This window comes from Drosophila innubila, chromosome X, assembly GCF_004354385.1.
Source record: "Drosophila innubila isolate TH190305 chromosome X, UK_Dinn_1.0, whole genome shotgun sequence".
Classification (NCBI taxonomy): domain Eukaryota; kingdom Metazoa; phylum Arthropoda; class Insecta; order Diptera; family Drosophilidae; genus Drosophila; species Drosophila innubila.
In genome coordinates this window covers 18,745,142-18,761,163 of record NC_047626.1, presented here as the reverse complement: position 1 = coordinate 18,761,163, position 16,022 = coordinate 18,745,142, and the positions used below count along the sequence as shown (strand labels likewise).

General features: G+C 38.5%; 1 protein-coding gene across 2 annotated transcripts; it reads right to left on the bottom strand.

The window, feature by feature from the left end:
* Nucleotides 1-2,449: 2,449 nt before the first annotated feature.
* LOC117794041 (E3 ubiquitin-protein ligase UBR1) lies at nucleotides 2,450-15,679 on the bottom strand. 2 transcript variants are annotated; one of them, XM_034634496.1, is made up of 9 exons: nucleotides 15,472-15,679; nucleotides 10,113-10,133; nucleotides 9,146-9,480; nucleotides 8,050-9,055; nucleotides 6,740-7,898; nucleotides 6,302-6,413; nucleotides 6,092-6,220; nucleotides 4,527-6,024; nucleotides 2,450-4,422 (listed from the first exon to the last, which is right to left on the bottom strand). In XM_034634496.1, exons 1-9 carry the CDS (start codon nucleotides 15,650-15,652, stop codon nucleotides 3,197-3,199), a joined length of 5,667 nt encoding a protein of 1,888 aa, XP_034490387.1. In that variant the 5' UTR covers nucleotides 15,653-15,679; the 3' UTR covers nucleotides 2,450-3,196. The 2 variants fall into 2 exon arrangements, with proteins under 2 accessions (XP_034490387.1, XP_034490388.1); XM_034634497.1 differs by lacking the exon at nucleotides 10,113-10,133.
* Nucleotides 15,680-16,022: the final 343 nt, after the last annotated feature.

Sequence of the window (16,022 nt, the reverse complement as noted above, 5' to 3'; positions counted from 1 at the left end):
TGATCTAAGTCTTTCATTTCAAACAGGTAAAGTATTTGTTCAAAGTACGTATGTATAAAAGAAAAACGTAAATTCCTGAAAAACGATTTATCTCCATCTCAGAATAAGCATTAGGTCTTTGCGGTGACTTTGCATCGAATAAAATGGTTATCAGATTGTTTCATACATACAAAATTTTTGATTTGGTAGTTTGATCTGAATACCTGTATCTCCTTTATTTCATAAAATAATTTATTCCCCAGATTTATTCCATTAGCGCTATATGTTGGAGTGATCCTACAAATTAAATTTAGAACAAATAATAATTAAAAATACTATATCCAGGTTACGGTCTTATTGCACTTATTGAAATTTATATATCCCTAGTTTTTATTTAAGCTGAATTCCTTTCAAAGTCCAAAGTATTAAATATGCGATTTACACTTAATTATTTCAAAATTTCGCAGAAAAATAAATTCGATATCACGAAAATTTTGCAAACTTTGCATTTATTTGTTGTTGTTTGGTTTTGTTGTTATTCTTTACACACAAAACGAATATTAAGTTTATTTTTGCAATTGTTTTTGTAGTAGTCATTTTTGTTGTTGAGTTTCAAATACAGTAATCTTTGATTTTGTTGTACAATACATATTCATGTTATTATGTGTGTGTGAGTACATATTATATATAGATAAATATATATATATTGATATTGATAAAGTAAACATGACTCGACTATTTTAGTATGTCTGCTGCTGCAGCAGTTGCATTTGTTGTTGCTGCATTGTTGTATTAGCCGCCGCCGTTGTAATTATTTTTTTTTCTTTTTTTAACATTGAATCTGGTGATCTCACCGATCATGCATACAGTCGAGAATCCTCTCAAAATGGACCAGAATTGGTCATCTTCGACATTATCGATAAGAACGAAGATCGCTCTAGTCGAGAGTGCTCGACCACGAGATAATCTGCCTCCCTATAGTATATTCTGTTGTAGCAAGATCCTAGCCGAAAATACACTAACTTATATTCAGTTGTTCCGAATATATGCCGAAACCTAACCAAATATAAATTCTTGAACTATCTGTAAGCGAGGAGATGGATTTTATGGCACCTGGTTGTCACGAGTTCAAGTCCTCTCCTTGAAAAATGTAGGTATTAAATAGGTGATCGAGTTTTCCTAGCAGCTTGCTATTCTAGTGTTGTATATTTGCTTTGCATATTCTCTTTTAAATTACGTTGGGGGTAAGATATCCAGAAGAGTGTCTTTATCTTCATTAGGAGTCGTAAAGAGCACTGTATTTATATTTGAGTACTTCCGAGATTTACCTAGATGTTTGATCACTACACTGTGACCCCATATTCCAGAATGAGTCGAGATGTAGATCTACAGAACCATTTGCAAGTGCATAGAGCTTTGATGCTATTTTGTAATTTTCCAGAGTGTTAATTTCATCTAAAGGAGTGCCCCTACTAAAGTATCTGGTATCTGGAGAGTCGACATTCCAAGTGAAGAGTAATAAGCAGTCAAGCAAATGAACAAGTGGCTGATTACCAGATGAATGTCGACTCCAGTATACGTTAAAGCTTCAAAGATCCTTTAATATCAACAACAATTACCCTAATAATACCCTTATTCACAAGTTTCAAAGGGCGCCAGTTCTAAAAATCTGTGTACTCGAGATCTAAACAAGTTTCAATGTGTGGAAGTTTTCTTTAAAGAAGTTCGGCTGTATTTGTATCGGTGTGTATGTGAGCAAAATTTAAGCGTGTTATAAAGTAAATTTTGGCAGCATGCAGAAATCAAAAAACTAAAGAAACAATTCGCATAAAAAACGTTACTGAATTTAGAAACCAATCAACAAACTAAACACTCCCCTTTCTCTCTCTCTCTCTTGTGATTTAACACAGCAGCGTGACGTCATCATCATCATCATCATTGACAGAATGCTCTAACCAGAGGCTATAGATTACAGTTAAAAGATTACAAGTTTACAGATTAAAGATTACAGTTTACAGATTACAAATTACAGTTTTTCTATATACAAGAATCAAGAATCCGTAGACGCAAACGCAGTTAACAATGAGCAAACGAAGAAGCAACAACATGCGTTTCTGTAGCGGGTTTAGATAATTCCAATTGTATTTTTCTGTTTTGAGGCCTGACTCCAGCAGGCCCGGAAATAAAGATTCCTGTCAAACTTTATAAAAAAAACTTTGCCAGGAATTGTATTCGTTTTTTTTATACTAAGTTTGAAAGGAATTTTTACTTCGGGGCCTGCTGGAGTCAGACAAACTTGATATAAAAAAAAATTTTGCCAGGAATTCTATTCATTTTTTTATATGAAGTTTGACAGGAATTTTTACTTCCGGGCCTGCTGGAGTCAGGCATTTAGCTTATATTTTTGGGAGACGGTGGATCTGTATATATATTATTTACTCCATTTTGTTTTAATTTTCTTAATGTGCAGTTTCTTTAAATTTTCATCTTTATTTAATATTCTTTTTTTTTTATTTTGTTTTTGTTGCCAAAGCTGTCTGCCTGCTCATCTGTTTGTCCGTTCATATATCGAGCTTTAATCTGGCTAGATCAAGTATGCAAGTACATATCATATTAAATATAATAACTAGAGGAGGCGCAGCAATTCGCTCTGCCCACTAATCAAATTATCAACAAGTTTTCTAATATTACAATTAGACAAAAAAAAAAAACAAAAAAAATTTAGATTTATATATAGATATATGTGTACGGGCTTTATATATATATTTGTATATATATAGAAAAAAGAAACAACAACCAAACACGCAACATAATATTTCGATTGGTTTTCATTTTTTCGAAGGGAGACGAAGTGTTTTCGGGATTAAGCGGTGTTTGTTGGTGTGGATCATCTGGGTTTGTAGTGTGTTGGAGGGGGTGGTGTCGTTGTCCGTGGGTGAGACGTACAGCGGGGGTGGGGGGGGATAAGTAGTAGTAAAATGCTTAGACGTATAAATATGCTCTCCTAATTTTAGTATGTAATAATCACATTGACTGTCGCCGCCTTTGTCATCAACATCATCATCATCATCATCATCATTCTCATTATCATTATCGTTATCGCTAACTGTAGTGTTATCTTTATCGTTAACGCCAATCATATCGGACAATCGATATTGTTATCGCTGTCTACATCATATGAATTTTTAGAAATATTTCTTTGATGCCCCGATTCGGACTACATGTGATGCCACTGCGTAACGGCCACATTCGCATTCTCATTGAGACGAGCGATCTCCTCGTGCAGATTATGCCCAAGCCACTGTAGAAAGATGCGATCATACGCTGCCTTGCAGAGTCTCAATGGATTGCCGCGCCTCAGTCCCTGATCCGTCTCGCCATACTCATCCAGATACGGTGGCTGGACAAAGCAGCCCTTGCCCCGTCCCAGGTACACCACCTGACAGTCGCGTATGCGCAAAAAGATTCCCACCTCGGCGCCACAATCGTGGGCATGATGCGTACATGCGCCGACATTCATCTTGCCCAGCTCCGGCTGGCAACAGTACGAGTGCCCGCATAAGATGGTACCGCATATTAAGCACATTGTTGGCGTCTTCATCTCCTCGCGCTCGTTGTTGGGACAAAAGATATCCGAGACGCTGTTGATGAGATCACTGTAATCATCGAATAGCGTCACCAGATGCGGCAACGGGCGCAGACACGGCACTAACGTCCGGCATGACTCCGGCGCCGACACTGTGGTCGATGACGACGACGATGGCGATAGGGCATGACCTTGACGTTTGCTCAGGGCACGCTCAAAGAGTTCGGTACGAATGTACATGTGCGAGGCGAAGCTCTGCATCATGGTGGCATACACGGATTCCATATCGAAATAGACACCCAACTGTGGCTCCAGACCCAGATACTGGCACATTAAATCAAAGCGATCGGGTTTGTCAGTGGGAAATGTGCTGGGGAAATCAACATCGGTCATGCAGCGATAGAATAGGCAGGCGCAACGCAAGAACGATCTCATCTGGCGCTGCACATAATCCAGCAGCATTGCCAGATGCTTCAGTGTGCAATCCTCTGGAGACGCCTCCACGCCCATGCCCATACCCATTTCCTCGTACTCCTCACGCCGCCGTCCATCACGCTCAAAGTTACGAAGACGCGCTGCCAAATTGTGTTTCACATAAAACGTGGCCATGTTGTGCTTTATTTTGGGCGACAGCTGCTCCACATATTGCAACATTGTTGGCGCTGGCGCTGACGTTGACGTCGATTGTTGCATCCGATCCTCACTGTCATCATCATCATCACCATGCGCTGCCTTGCGGCGTTCCAGCTCCTTGTCATAGTCAAAGTAAATCACCGCCTTTGTCATATTAGCCAGGAAACATGTTTGCAGTATATAGAAATCGAACATGCTGCCACTCGGAATAATCGCCTTCTTGGCTGCAAATCGAAAGTGAGAACAATTTGAATTAGCGATTTAGAAAACAAACATGAAAACATCAATGAATTTAAGAGTAAATTAATATTAACGTTTTAAAACTCACCATCAGCGGCGACCATTAGATTGGGCACCATAAAATTCAGCTGAACAAGCATGTGGAAGCAGTCCCATTCAAGCACACTCGGCCCCTTCTGATTAAAGATCGTGTCCAGGAGCTTGGCAGCCTGTTCGCTTTGGCTGCGAATCTGGGCCTGCTTCAGATCAGCGGAGTAGAGAGCGCAGGCGCGTACAAAATTGCTGGCACAGCTCTGATGCCTCATGGGCAGCTCGGCCTTCAACGGTTTCTGTATGGCATACAGATAGATCTCCAGAGCTTGCAGCGTATAACTGCACGTATCCCAGAGCAGGGAGACGGTGTCCAGTTCAAAGTCAGCGGTGTTCGGCGTATCCTTACTCAGAGTGCCCTGCAATTGACTTTGCATCGCATTGCGCATTGCCTTGTGGAAGGAGTCCATTACCTCGGTCCAATTAAGATTCATCACTGGTTTCTCAATAATCTGTGCGCTACGCTCCAACTGTGCGACGTCGCCAATGATGTTGGATTTGCGTAGAATGGCAATGCAACTTGGGTATTTGTTGTATAGGGGAAGATCCTTGTCGGAAATGGTCTGAAAGGTTTTCAACTCGGTGGCCAGCGTGCGCATGATCTCCACAAAGCAATCCAAAGGTAGCACGTTCTCGGCGGCACCAGCACCAGTTGATGTCGATGCCATCGGAGGCTGAGACGGATGCGGAGGCGAGAACTTGGCCAATGCCTCGCTGACAGGCAAAACAGTATTGCTCAATGTGCGACAATAGGGACAGTGAAACTCCACGTTCTGTGCCTGGGTCAGAGATACACGATTCCGCTGGGGACGACGCAGTTCCTTGGACTCCTCGCTGCTGTAGTACTCCTTCCAGCAATTGTAGTGCATCACATGACCACAACAGCTCACATGCAGTGCCGCCTTTAATCCAGCCACACTGGACTTGGAGCTAATCACTCGGGATGTCTGCAGGAACGCCGAGCTAACCAACGGCGGTCCTTGGCTGCTAATGCTGCAATCCTCAAAGCACAAAATGCACTTGAAGCTATTATCTCCAGCCTCACACTGACCGCGCCATTTGCCCAAACAGGCAATCGACTCGCTTGTTGGTGATATTAAAGCGGCAGCACCCAGTTCCTCCTCCCGTGGATCTGCTGTATCCTCCCAGTCCATTAATGAATCACCTGGCTTTTGGACGCTCGAGGCAGCTCCGCTCTCCTCGTTGCTGGTGATTGCAAACAACTCGGCATTGCTCATCATAAACGACTTTTGGGCATTCTGCATTTGTGCCATGATTTTGTTCCGCCTTTCGGCTGCCAAACGTGAACGGGCCTCCTTATCGAGTCTTGCCTGTTGCTCCGAAGTCAATGGCAGATCCTCGCACTGCTGTGACTGCTGTATGCCGCTCGATGTGCTTGCCGCTGTCGATGTGGAGCAAACGTTGGGCGCCTGCTTCGCCTGTAGATCCTTGTACCGCCTGATAGTCCACAGCACAAAGTCACGATGTGCCTCCAGCTAAAAGTGAAAGTGATACGAGTTTTATAAGATATTTGAATTTTTCTAAATTTTTGAAACAACTTACCCGTGAGCAACGGGCCAACTCATCCAGTTTATCCAGCACGCCAAACTTTTGTGAACGCTCATAGAAACTAAGGAAAGGATAATGCTCACTGAGCTCCTCCTGAATGGCAAAGCCCAGCAGATGCAGCACCTATATCATCAAGATAAATAGGAAGAGAGAGTTATCGTTTTGAGAATGTTGTGGCTGCCAGTTCAAGTTCTATAGCTTAACCTTTTGCAGGTGACTCTCGGTGAAGGAGCGACTGCTAGCATCCAGCGCACGATCCATGACCATTGTGGTGATGCTAAGGAATACATTGCACTGCAAAATGTTTGCCATGGATCTGTAAGGATAAAAATGTCATTACTGAAATGTGAAGTCAAATTCGTTGTTGTCAAGGCTGCCAACCTAATTTTTTCAAATGTTTACCTATTTCCTTAAATCTTACAAGCCTATTAAATTGCTTAATAAATATATTCTTTACTTTAAAAATGTAATTTCTAATTTCTTAGTCAGTCTCAACCAAATTTATAAATATTTTACTCTAAACCGAACCTTTATTAATTATATTATATATTTTTAAATACTTTAATTTTCCAATTGTTTCCTATTTTCTTGATTTGTAAAAAAATGCATTTATTTAATAAATCGATTTTTTATAGAACTTACTTGAATGCTGGTGTCAGCTGTGGCAGCATTGGTGGCGGACAGCAGACAAGTTGCTGCTTCGCCTTGCGCCGTTCGCGTTGCAACTCCTCGGCCTTGGACTTTTCCTCCTTGGTGTAATGATAGAAATAGACATTAAACTCCTCATACAGATGCTCCTTCAGCTCGTAGACGCCCTTGCTTTCGGCACCAACGGGTTTCTTGAACACGGCGACCGTGTTTATGACATCCTCGATGATGCTATCATTGCTGCCACCATTGCCATCGGGCAGAGCACGCGATAGCTCCGAGTGGGAGTGAGATTTAGTGCAGAGCAGCTGGATGATCTCCTTACGTAGACGATCCTCCTCACTGACAATCGAGACGCCCGGCATCCAGCGTTCGCCAATGATAACAATCAACAGATCAAGGAACTCATCGGTCATGGACACTTGACGCATAAACTCATCATCCATTGGAGATTGGGCCAGTTCCGTCTCATAATTGGGCTGTGCCCAGGCGATCATATTGAATTTGTTAAGCATATGAATGAGAAATTCGTTGCTCTCCATTAGCGAGGCGCCAATCTGCAGGCAAACAATGTCCCTGTCCAGCATCTCGACACGACACCGCACATTCCTATAGAAATAGAGCTGATGCAGCAACGAGTATCCATTGCGACGCCACATTCCGGCGGCAACCTGTGCAATCATCGCCTGTGTGCACAGCACTGGCTCAATAATCTCCCTTGGCGTCAGTTTAATGTTAAGCGCCTCCGTCTCCGCCTGCAGGCCGTCGTAGGTCAAGTCGTGTGTACCCAGATGCAGATAGATGCCCGCATAGAAACGGGACAGCGGTAAATGTATTGAAACCGGCCGCAAGGACACATCATATATTAGACAATTTGCCACATGACCAGCGACAGTCTTCGGCTCAACCTTCTCGCTACCCACAATGAAATTGTTGGTCACTAGCGAACGCACGGTCATCTTATAGAGCTTCCTCAATAGCTTGACATCACTTGCCGCCCACTCGATCACCTGTGATATGGTCGATGCCAGTTTAATGTGCAAGTTAAAGGCGCATTCCCACTCCGGCTCATAATCCATGTGCTGGCCCATCTGACGAGTTATTGACTCCATACCCTGCATCACATTCAGCACCCGCATCAGCGCCTTGCAGCCTGGAATTAATCAAAGAAAGAGATAAGTTTATTTTCTATTCAGTGATAAAAGATATTGAAATTTATATCATCAAATTAATAAAGTACAACTGGACACGCATAAGAGTAAGACCGAGAGAGGGATAATAAAGATGTATAAAATAAAACTGACCCTCAAGGAAACCGCTGCGCAGCTCATTGCTGAGAACTTCCGGCTTAAGGACGAGTAGATAGCGCAGATCATAGAGTATGTAATTGGCTCGCTTAAAGAATGCCATGCTGGCAATATTCTTGCTAAAGTGAAGCCTGCGGTTATGGATGAACTTCTCGATGGCCACATGATAGAAGGTGTGCAGGAGCTTATCCAAAATGCCCTCCTGGGCGATCAGATGATGGGCAATGCTTGGGACTGTAAAGAGTTGCACACTCAGCGACACAATCGAGAACGAATGATCGTGATCATCGCTGATAAAGTCCTCGACAATGGTCGCATAGCGTCGAGAGAATTCCTGTGCCAGAACCATTTTGTTCTCGTACTCCATGAGCATGCCGGAGATGAGAAGACGATGCCAGCAGGTGCGTGCCGTCTTCCACAGCTTAACATCATATTCAAGGATCAGGCGTATGCAAAACGATTCGTTCTTTTGCTGCATCAATGTGGCAAAGATCTTGCGGAAGAGATAGTGACGGACAAGGAACTCCTGGAACCAGCTGAGCAGCTGCAGTGCAAACTGTTGGCATGCCACCGAGTTAATGTTGAGCACAGATGTGCGCAACGATTGACTATGACGGGCATTGGTCAATAGACCTGAGGGCGGTATCATTTGATTCTCAATGGCCGTCTTCAGGTCGTTGCACTCCTTGAACGTGTCACACTTGACAACAGCGCGACCCTCGCGATCGATCGCTGCAACAATCTCCATGGCATCCTTGTGACGACATTTGGCGATCTTTGTCAGCGTCTGTATGACCTGATCAAACGTATGCGACTCATCGTTGTACAATACCGTGCAGAAATTAGCTCCATCCAGCTCACCATCCAGACACTGGAGACTCGCATTCGGTTCAATCTCCAGATAGTTGACACAAAATGACAGAATAGCGCTGAAACAAATCTCAGCACGTTCCAACACTGCGCTCGTTATAATCTTGCTCTCCAGCGGATTCTTGCGATTTGCCTGCAAAGTAATTCAACAATACAGATTGTACACAAATGCAAATAAAGTAAAGGGGGGAGAGAGAGAGAGAGAAAGAGATTTTTCACTCACCAAATGCAGCTCACAATATTGATCTCTCTTCCAGGCTTCGTCGTCGCCACAATCACAGCATCCTCCACCGCCGGAACTGGACATTTTATACTTGTGAAAACGATGCGCCGATCGCTTAAAGCAATTGACACACAATACACAGGTCGGATCGACGCCACATTCACGACAACTGTATGTGGGTTCGCCATTCTTAAACACCTTGCCACAAACGGTGGCCGTATTACCCTCAAGTTGTAGCTTTTCGAGTGCAGTTACCGGATTATCGCCCAGCATAAACTCGACCATGACATCGATGATCTCCTCCTTGGCCAAAGACTCTTTGAACATGCATTTCACTGTAAAAATAATTCGAAAATCATCATGTTAGACAATAGCAATCAATTTAAATGAAAAGATTAACAATAAAATAACAAAGAATTAATGAAGCGGTCTAGTCTACAACTACAACGATGACTTTGCGCTCAACAACATTTATAAGAAGAATTTTGCTCTCAAAGTGGCTAAATATGAGCGGGCTACTGGCCAACTATCTACTGGACTGTAACTGGCCAATTGGCCAATTGGCAAACTGGAAAACAGTGCACAGTCCTGCTGTCCAGTGTGAGGTTGTCACAACTTACACGACCCGCAGGTCACGGCATGTTTTGATTCCTGCAAGCGCTTGATCTCTTGCAGTAACTTGGTTGTCTTCGCATTCAAATGGACATGATCTTCAAGGGGGATATAATCAGAGAATAATATATTATCATCATCGGACTCATACGCACTTTCGTCAGCTTTATCCGTAAAGAGATGAATTTATTGGTTAAGGTGTTTGGTTTAAACAAAAACAATAAGTGAATTGGAATTGTGTGGTTGTTATTATTGGGTGTAGAGAGGATATTTGGATATTGATTTGACTCGATCTTCAAGATTTCTACATGTTCTCGGGTATTTTTTTGGCGGGATGACAACTATTTGTACTCACAAGTTGGTGTATATGGTGCATCTGCAATAAAAAAGAAAAACAAAAGCACAAAAACATATAAGAAATAAAGCATTTTAAAACAAAATACAGAAAGAAGAAAAAACAAAATAAATAATCGATAAGATGTGTTTCACAAATCTCTAACCATTCAAAGCCAATTTACAGTGTGTTTATTTCAAAAGTAACATTATTTTTTGTATTATTTGATAAAATTTAATTCTTGTGTTGAATGCAATTTTTACATATTAGAATTGAAAAAGACATAAAATACGTTTTACATTTAATAATTTTATTGTAATTAATACAATGATTTAAAGAAAATGTAAATAAATTAATGGTGCTGATTTTATCAGCACAGAAATTATTTCTCGGACATTTTGGAAATTTTCGAATGCAATCGACATTGAAATCTCTAGATATTTTTCTAGAGAGACTTCTGCAATTTAAATCTTTTCCCCCAAATAATATATGGTATATAAAGAAAGTTTATTTTTTAATTTTTTATGAAGAAAAATACTTAACATTTTAAGTACTATAATAAATTGTTGTTACAAACACAAATACTCGAGATTCAGTGCAGTTACCGTGAGAAGAATATAGACATTTTGCCTTCACAACATGTAAACATATGTGTGTGTGAGTCATACAATTATTTTGTTTTTATTTTGTTATTTGTTATTAAAAAAAAATGTGCAAAACAACTAACGTAGCAACGCAACTGGTTTCGCTTGCCACTGAATACTGAATACAGAATACAGATTGACATAAAGCGAAAACAAACGAAAAACTGCTCGTTTCAACACCAAAGACAAACTTGTATAATACACTTAACGCAAAGAGTATTCATTAGTTTTATTTGACCAAATTTAATCAAAGGGACTCTATAAACAACCACAAACAAAACCGTAAAAGTATTTGACTATCGTCGAATCTTATTTCACAACCAATTTAAACTTAACTTTACTTTTCCTTAGGTTTAATAATAAAGCTTTAAAAATATTCTCGGTCTCAATGATATTTATATAAAATAATTGTTAAACTCACTTCGTTATCATCATCATTAGCAGAGCTGACGTATGAGTAATATTTTTGAATGAGTTTATGTTGGACCGCTTTTAAATGAGTGCACTTAATGTTCAAGTTTATATAAAAAATATATATAAATTCAGTACACATTACACATATTTTTATAAAGATATATATAAAGATATATGATATAGATATATATAACTGGTTAGTCAAAAGCCACAGCAATAAACAATAAGTTGACATTTGCCCTTATCCCAAACAAAGAAAATAAATATCAAAACCAATACCGAAACCAAAACTAAGACCGAAAAAAATGCTAATGTTGATGATGATGCTCATTCGTTAATGCGAGAGACTAGCTAGTACGTTTACTTGAATTGCATTGAGTTGTTAGTCATTTATTTAAAACACAACCGCAATAAAGTAATCCAAGAATCGGGCCCAAAGCCAAACTCGAGATAACATTGTCAGCAGCATTAAAAGACAAATTGCTAGGAGCACAGATACAAAAATAATAATAACTATGATAATAATAATAAACAAATAAAAACCTTCAGCAAACGAGTTTTGAGGTAATCAAATATGAAATAAAATCGAAACTCATTCAAAACACACTCACAGATCAAATACGAATACAGTTCAAGGTCGTATTGTAACAATGAAAAAAAAACCCCGTCAACGGGAGAGAGTCTGTGAGAGTCGGCGAGATGTGAGAGAGTTGAGAAAGCAGATCAATCGCTTGATTAGCTTTCTTCTGTACTTTCTGAGATAAGGCAACAGGAAAGAAAGGGGCAACGAGGTTTCACTACAATCTCCTTTCAATGTTGCTAATCAGCAATTTTATTTTCATACCTACAAAATTCTACATCACACTGAGTATCTATATAGTCACAAACACATAAATAAATGATGTACAAATGCGCATGTATATGATGTAAATATTTATTAACCAACTACGTGGGCATCTACAACGCCTGAGGCGCAATAGACTGTAACAAAGAAGACCTGGAAAATCTTTCACGGCATTCACTTGATTGTTCCTATGTCCGTATGTCTACCAAGGCTGCAATGTCAGTTCCCTGGCCATAAGAATATGACCGATCCGAGACACGGTCAACAGTATAGATTATAGAGTACATGCACATACAGTGCAGCACAAAATAAATGTGTCAGGTCCATCAGTTGTTTATATAAAAACAATTAGGAGAAACGCTAGTCTAATAAATAAGGCTATTAAAGATGGAAAAATAAAAGCACTGTAGATTATTATTAGGATCATTACAGGTTTTTTTTTTGTCATTTTAGGGATTGGAGCATATTAAGCTATTTGGATCGTTTTGACTTGTTTTTGTGTAAAACCCAACGTTTCAGTTAAAACAATTACAACAGCTGCAAGTCCAGTTGTATAACATATACATTTTTTTATGTATGTATTTGCTTCAATGTTTGTTTTAATGCCGAAACACAGGAACGCATAATATCAGATCACGCATTGTAAGACAAATGCATTGCTTTAAGAATAAACAAGTAAGACTTTAAGATATACTTACTGACTTTATATATATATACACATATATATTAATTTGATATATTTAAACTTTAAATATATTTAAATTTTTTATCAAGTTTTAATCTTTTTTTCCTTTCAGTTCTAAATTCAAAAAGTTATATGATTCAACTTAATTAACTTTAAAATTCTTTTATAAATTTATTTTGAAATCTTAATAATTTTTTTGGCAATTGCTTTTAGTTGACATTAAATAAGTTTGGAAGTGTGACACACTTTCTGACTATCACTGTGTTTCATGCATAAATATCCGGTAAATGCTGCCTTCACTTCTTAATTGCCCTCCCATGACAGCCCCTAAAAACAAGATGACTGTCGGATATTAACGGTATTTCAATTAAAAAGGAAGACAAAAAAAAACATAATAAAGGAAATTATGTGATCTGCTGGAACAGACATCGACCTTATATCGAAAACATCTTGATTTATGTAAATACAAGTACATATGCACATATATACATGCGAGTATATGTATATTTATATATCTGGGTTCATTTGGACACGAATGTCTAATTGTGTAAGACGAACAAAGAATCTTCCGAGAACTGCGGAACTGGACACGTCACTTAGGATCACCTCTGCAATTCAATTTGGTATATGACACAAACAATGTCGATCCTCGAGTTGAATAAACGAAATATATATGACCAGCTCTTATTATTTCTTTGCATTTCTTATCAGTCAGTTACTCAGTCAGTCAGCTAGTCAGGCAGTCAAGTAGTCTGACCGTCAGTTAGTTATGCATCTGAAGAGCCAGACGTGAGATTGTACCATAATTAGCTGCTGAGAGTGTCAACATGACAACAATGATGCAACAAAAAATTCGCATTTATTCATAATGATGGACTAAAAGTTACCCCATTGTATCCCAAGATGAATTAACCTAAATATAAATTTGAAAATGTTCCAAATAATTCGATTTTTGTTCTTTTTAATCAGATCTACCCATTACTTTCACAACTTTCGAGGCGTAAAATCAATATTACTGATAAGACTTTTAAAAGATCTTGGCTAAAAATTCATCAAAGTTAAACATGAAACGCTAAACTCAATCAATATTTTAAAAATTTAGTAGATAAGAGAAAATACTTTGGGTTTTTGTTCTTATCTTATATAGCTGTCCAAAGGGGCCTTTGATTTTCAAAAGGAAAATTAAACTGATTACGCAATTGAGAGGCATATTGAATACATTTTGATACAGATGTCATATTTTTACTGTCAATTTAGCCTCTTTGACCGTGCTAATACAATAGGGTTGCCACTCGGATAAGATATGTGCAAGTTTATTCTTATCAGAGCATTTAGTTTTTATAAATTTTGTACATTTTAAGATACAAAATTTGAAAACAAAATTGACTTTATGATTACAAATTAATTTGTTTCCTTTGAAACACAATTATAATGCAATAAAATCCTAATGAAAACTCGTCAACTTTTCAAAACCCAAGTCGATTGCACAACGCAACATAAAAGCTACATAAAAAAATAATAATAATAATAATAATAATAATAGAAAAACTAACGACAATGGAAACGCAAAATGTATAAACTTCTAACGGAATGTGGCGCAAACTTGTTTGTTATTGTTGCTAGGCTAGGTTGTTGTTGTTGTTGCAGGGGCTGCATAGAAGGTGAGACAGGTAAAATAGACAAATCGAATCGTGCAATCAACTTGTCTAATGAAAGGAAAAACGACAGCGCGAAAATCCACGGAAATCGAATAGACAATAACAACAGCAACAACACAATAGAGATATAAAAAATACATACATGTATATACAATGTACATATGTTTATGTTTATAGATAAAATACACCAGCGGAACGTGCAATGTTCAATGACAACAACAACAATAACAAATTCAAGAGCACGGCTTGAAACTGATAACTATGTGAATATATGGATAGATACAGTTAGTCAAGTAATTGTTTTCGCAATATAAAAGATGCACATAATTTTTACTGAAAAAAAACTCTTATCTTGCGTTTATATATAAATATTTTTAATTTTATAATGGTTGCTGATGGTTCGTAAAACAAGTTAAAATTAAATAAATAACGGTATCCACTGGGTATAGCTAATTTAAAAAACAAACAAAAAAACAGTAAAAAATATAAATTTAAACATCATCAAAATAAAAAAACAAATTTAAAAAAAAAATTAAAACATTTTTTTTAACAAATCCCAAAAGAATAAAATTTGAATACAAAGCACACTTAGGATAACTGGCCACTTTTCGTGTCAAACAAGATGGGGCCGTTGAATGTGGTATGTAAATTTGGTTTTTTTTTTTTTTTGAAAACCGTTACTTGACTAACTGTGTATGTAGATTAGGGTGCATCGATTTTTTCACAAAAAATGAGAACCCAAATTCGTAATCTACGGTCCATTCTAAGATGTTTTCACCAAGACACCATAGTTCTAAACTCAATCCTAGTCCCGGTATTTAGTCCTTGCATGGACGAAAATTATGTTTTAAGGACAATTAGTTGATTCTGTGAAATTTAAAAAGTCCTGGACCTAACAAAAGTTAGGATCGAAGTAAAAACACTTTAGATATGTTAATTAAACCAAGATAAAAATTTCAAAATAAAAAAATGAATAAACATTTTCGACACAAAAACATCTTAGAATTGACCGTAGATTACGAATTTGGAATAACATTTTTCAATTATTTTTGGGCCCATACAAATCGATGCACCCTAGTGTACATATATGTACTTATGTTATTTTTATACATATGTAGGTTAAATGACAACTCACCTGTTTCCATTTCAGTTTGAAATTCGAAATACTTTGGCGATTCCTTTTTGAAGTACTCAATGAAATCGTTGCGTGTCAATGTGCCAGCCTGAAGTTTGAGGCGCCATTCCTTTAACGGCGAACTGCCGTCGTGTTCGGGCGGTGGCGCAACAACAACATCCTCCATATCGTAACGATCCATTTAGTTGTTGTTGTTGTAGCTGCTGCTGTTGTTTATGTTGTTGTTACAGTTACAGTTGCTTTTATTGTATTGCTTTTTATTTTGTGTCTTTCTTCTTCTTGAAACTTTTTTTTTATATTTTTTTAATATATATTTCTTTTTGACAATTACCGAGTGACCCTTGAAGTAAACGCGAGCAATCGAACGTTTTTATATCTTTGTTCGTACGCTCGCTCGCTCTCACAATGCCCTCCGCGCTCTCTCACTCAATCGCTCTCTCTTCCGTCGTATGGTGTTGCTGCTGCGATGTGTGTATGTGTGTGTGTGAGTTATTGTGGTTGCTAGAGTGTGGGTGGGTGGCTTGTCCTTGGTAGTTTTGTTGCTGTTGTTG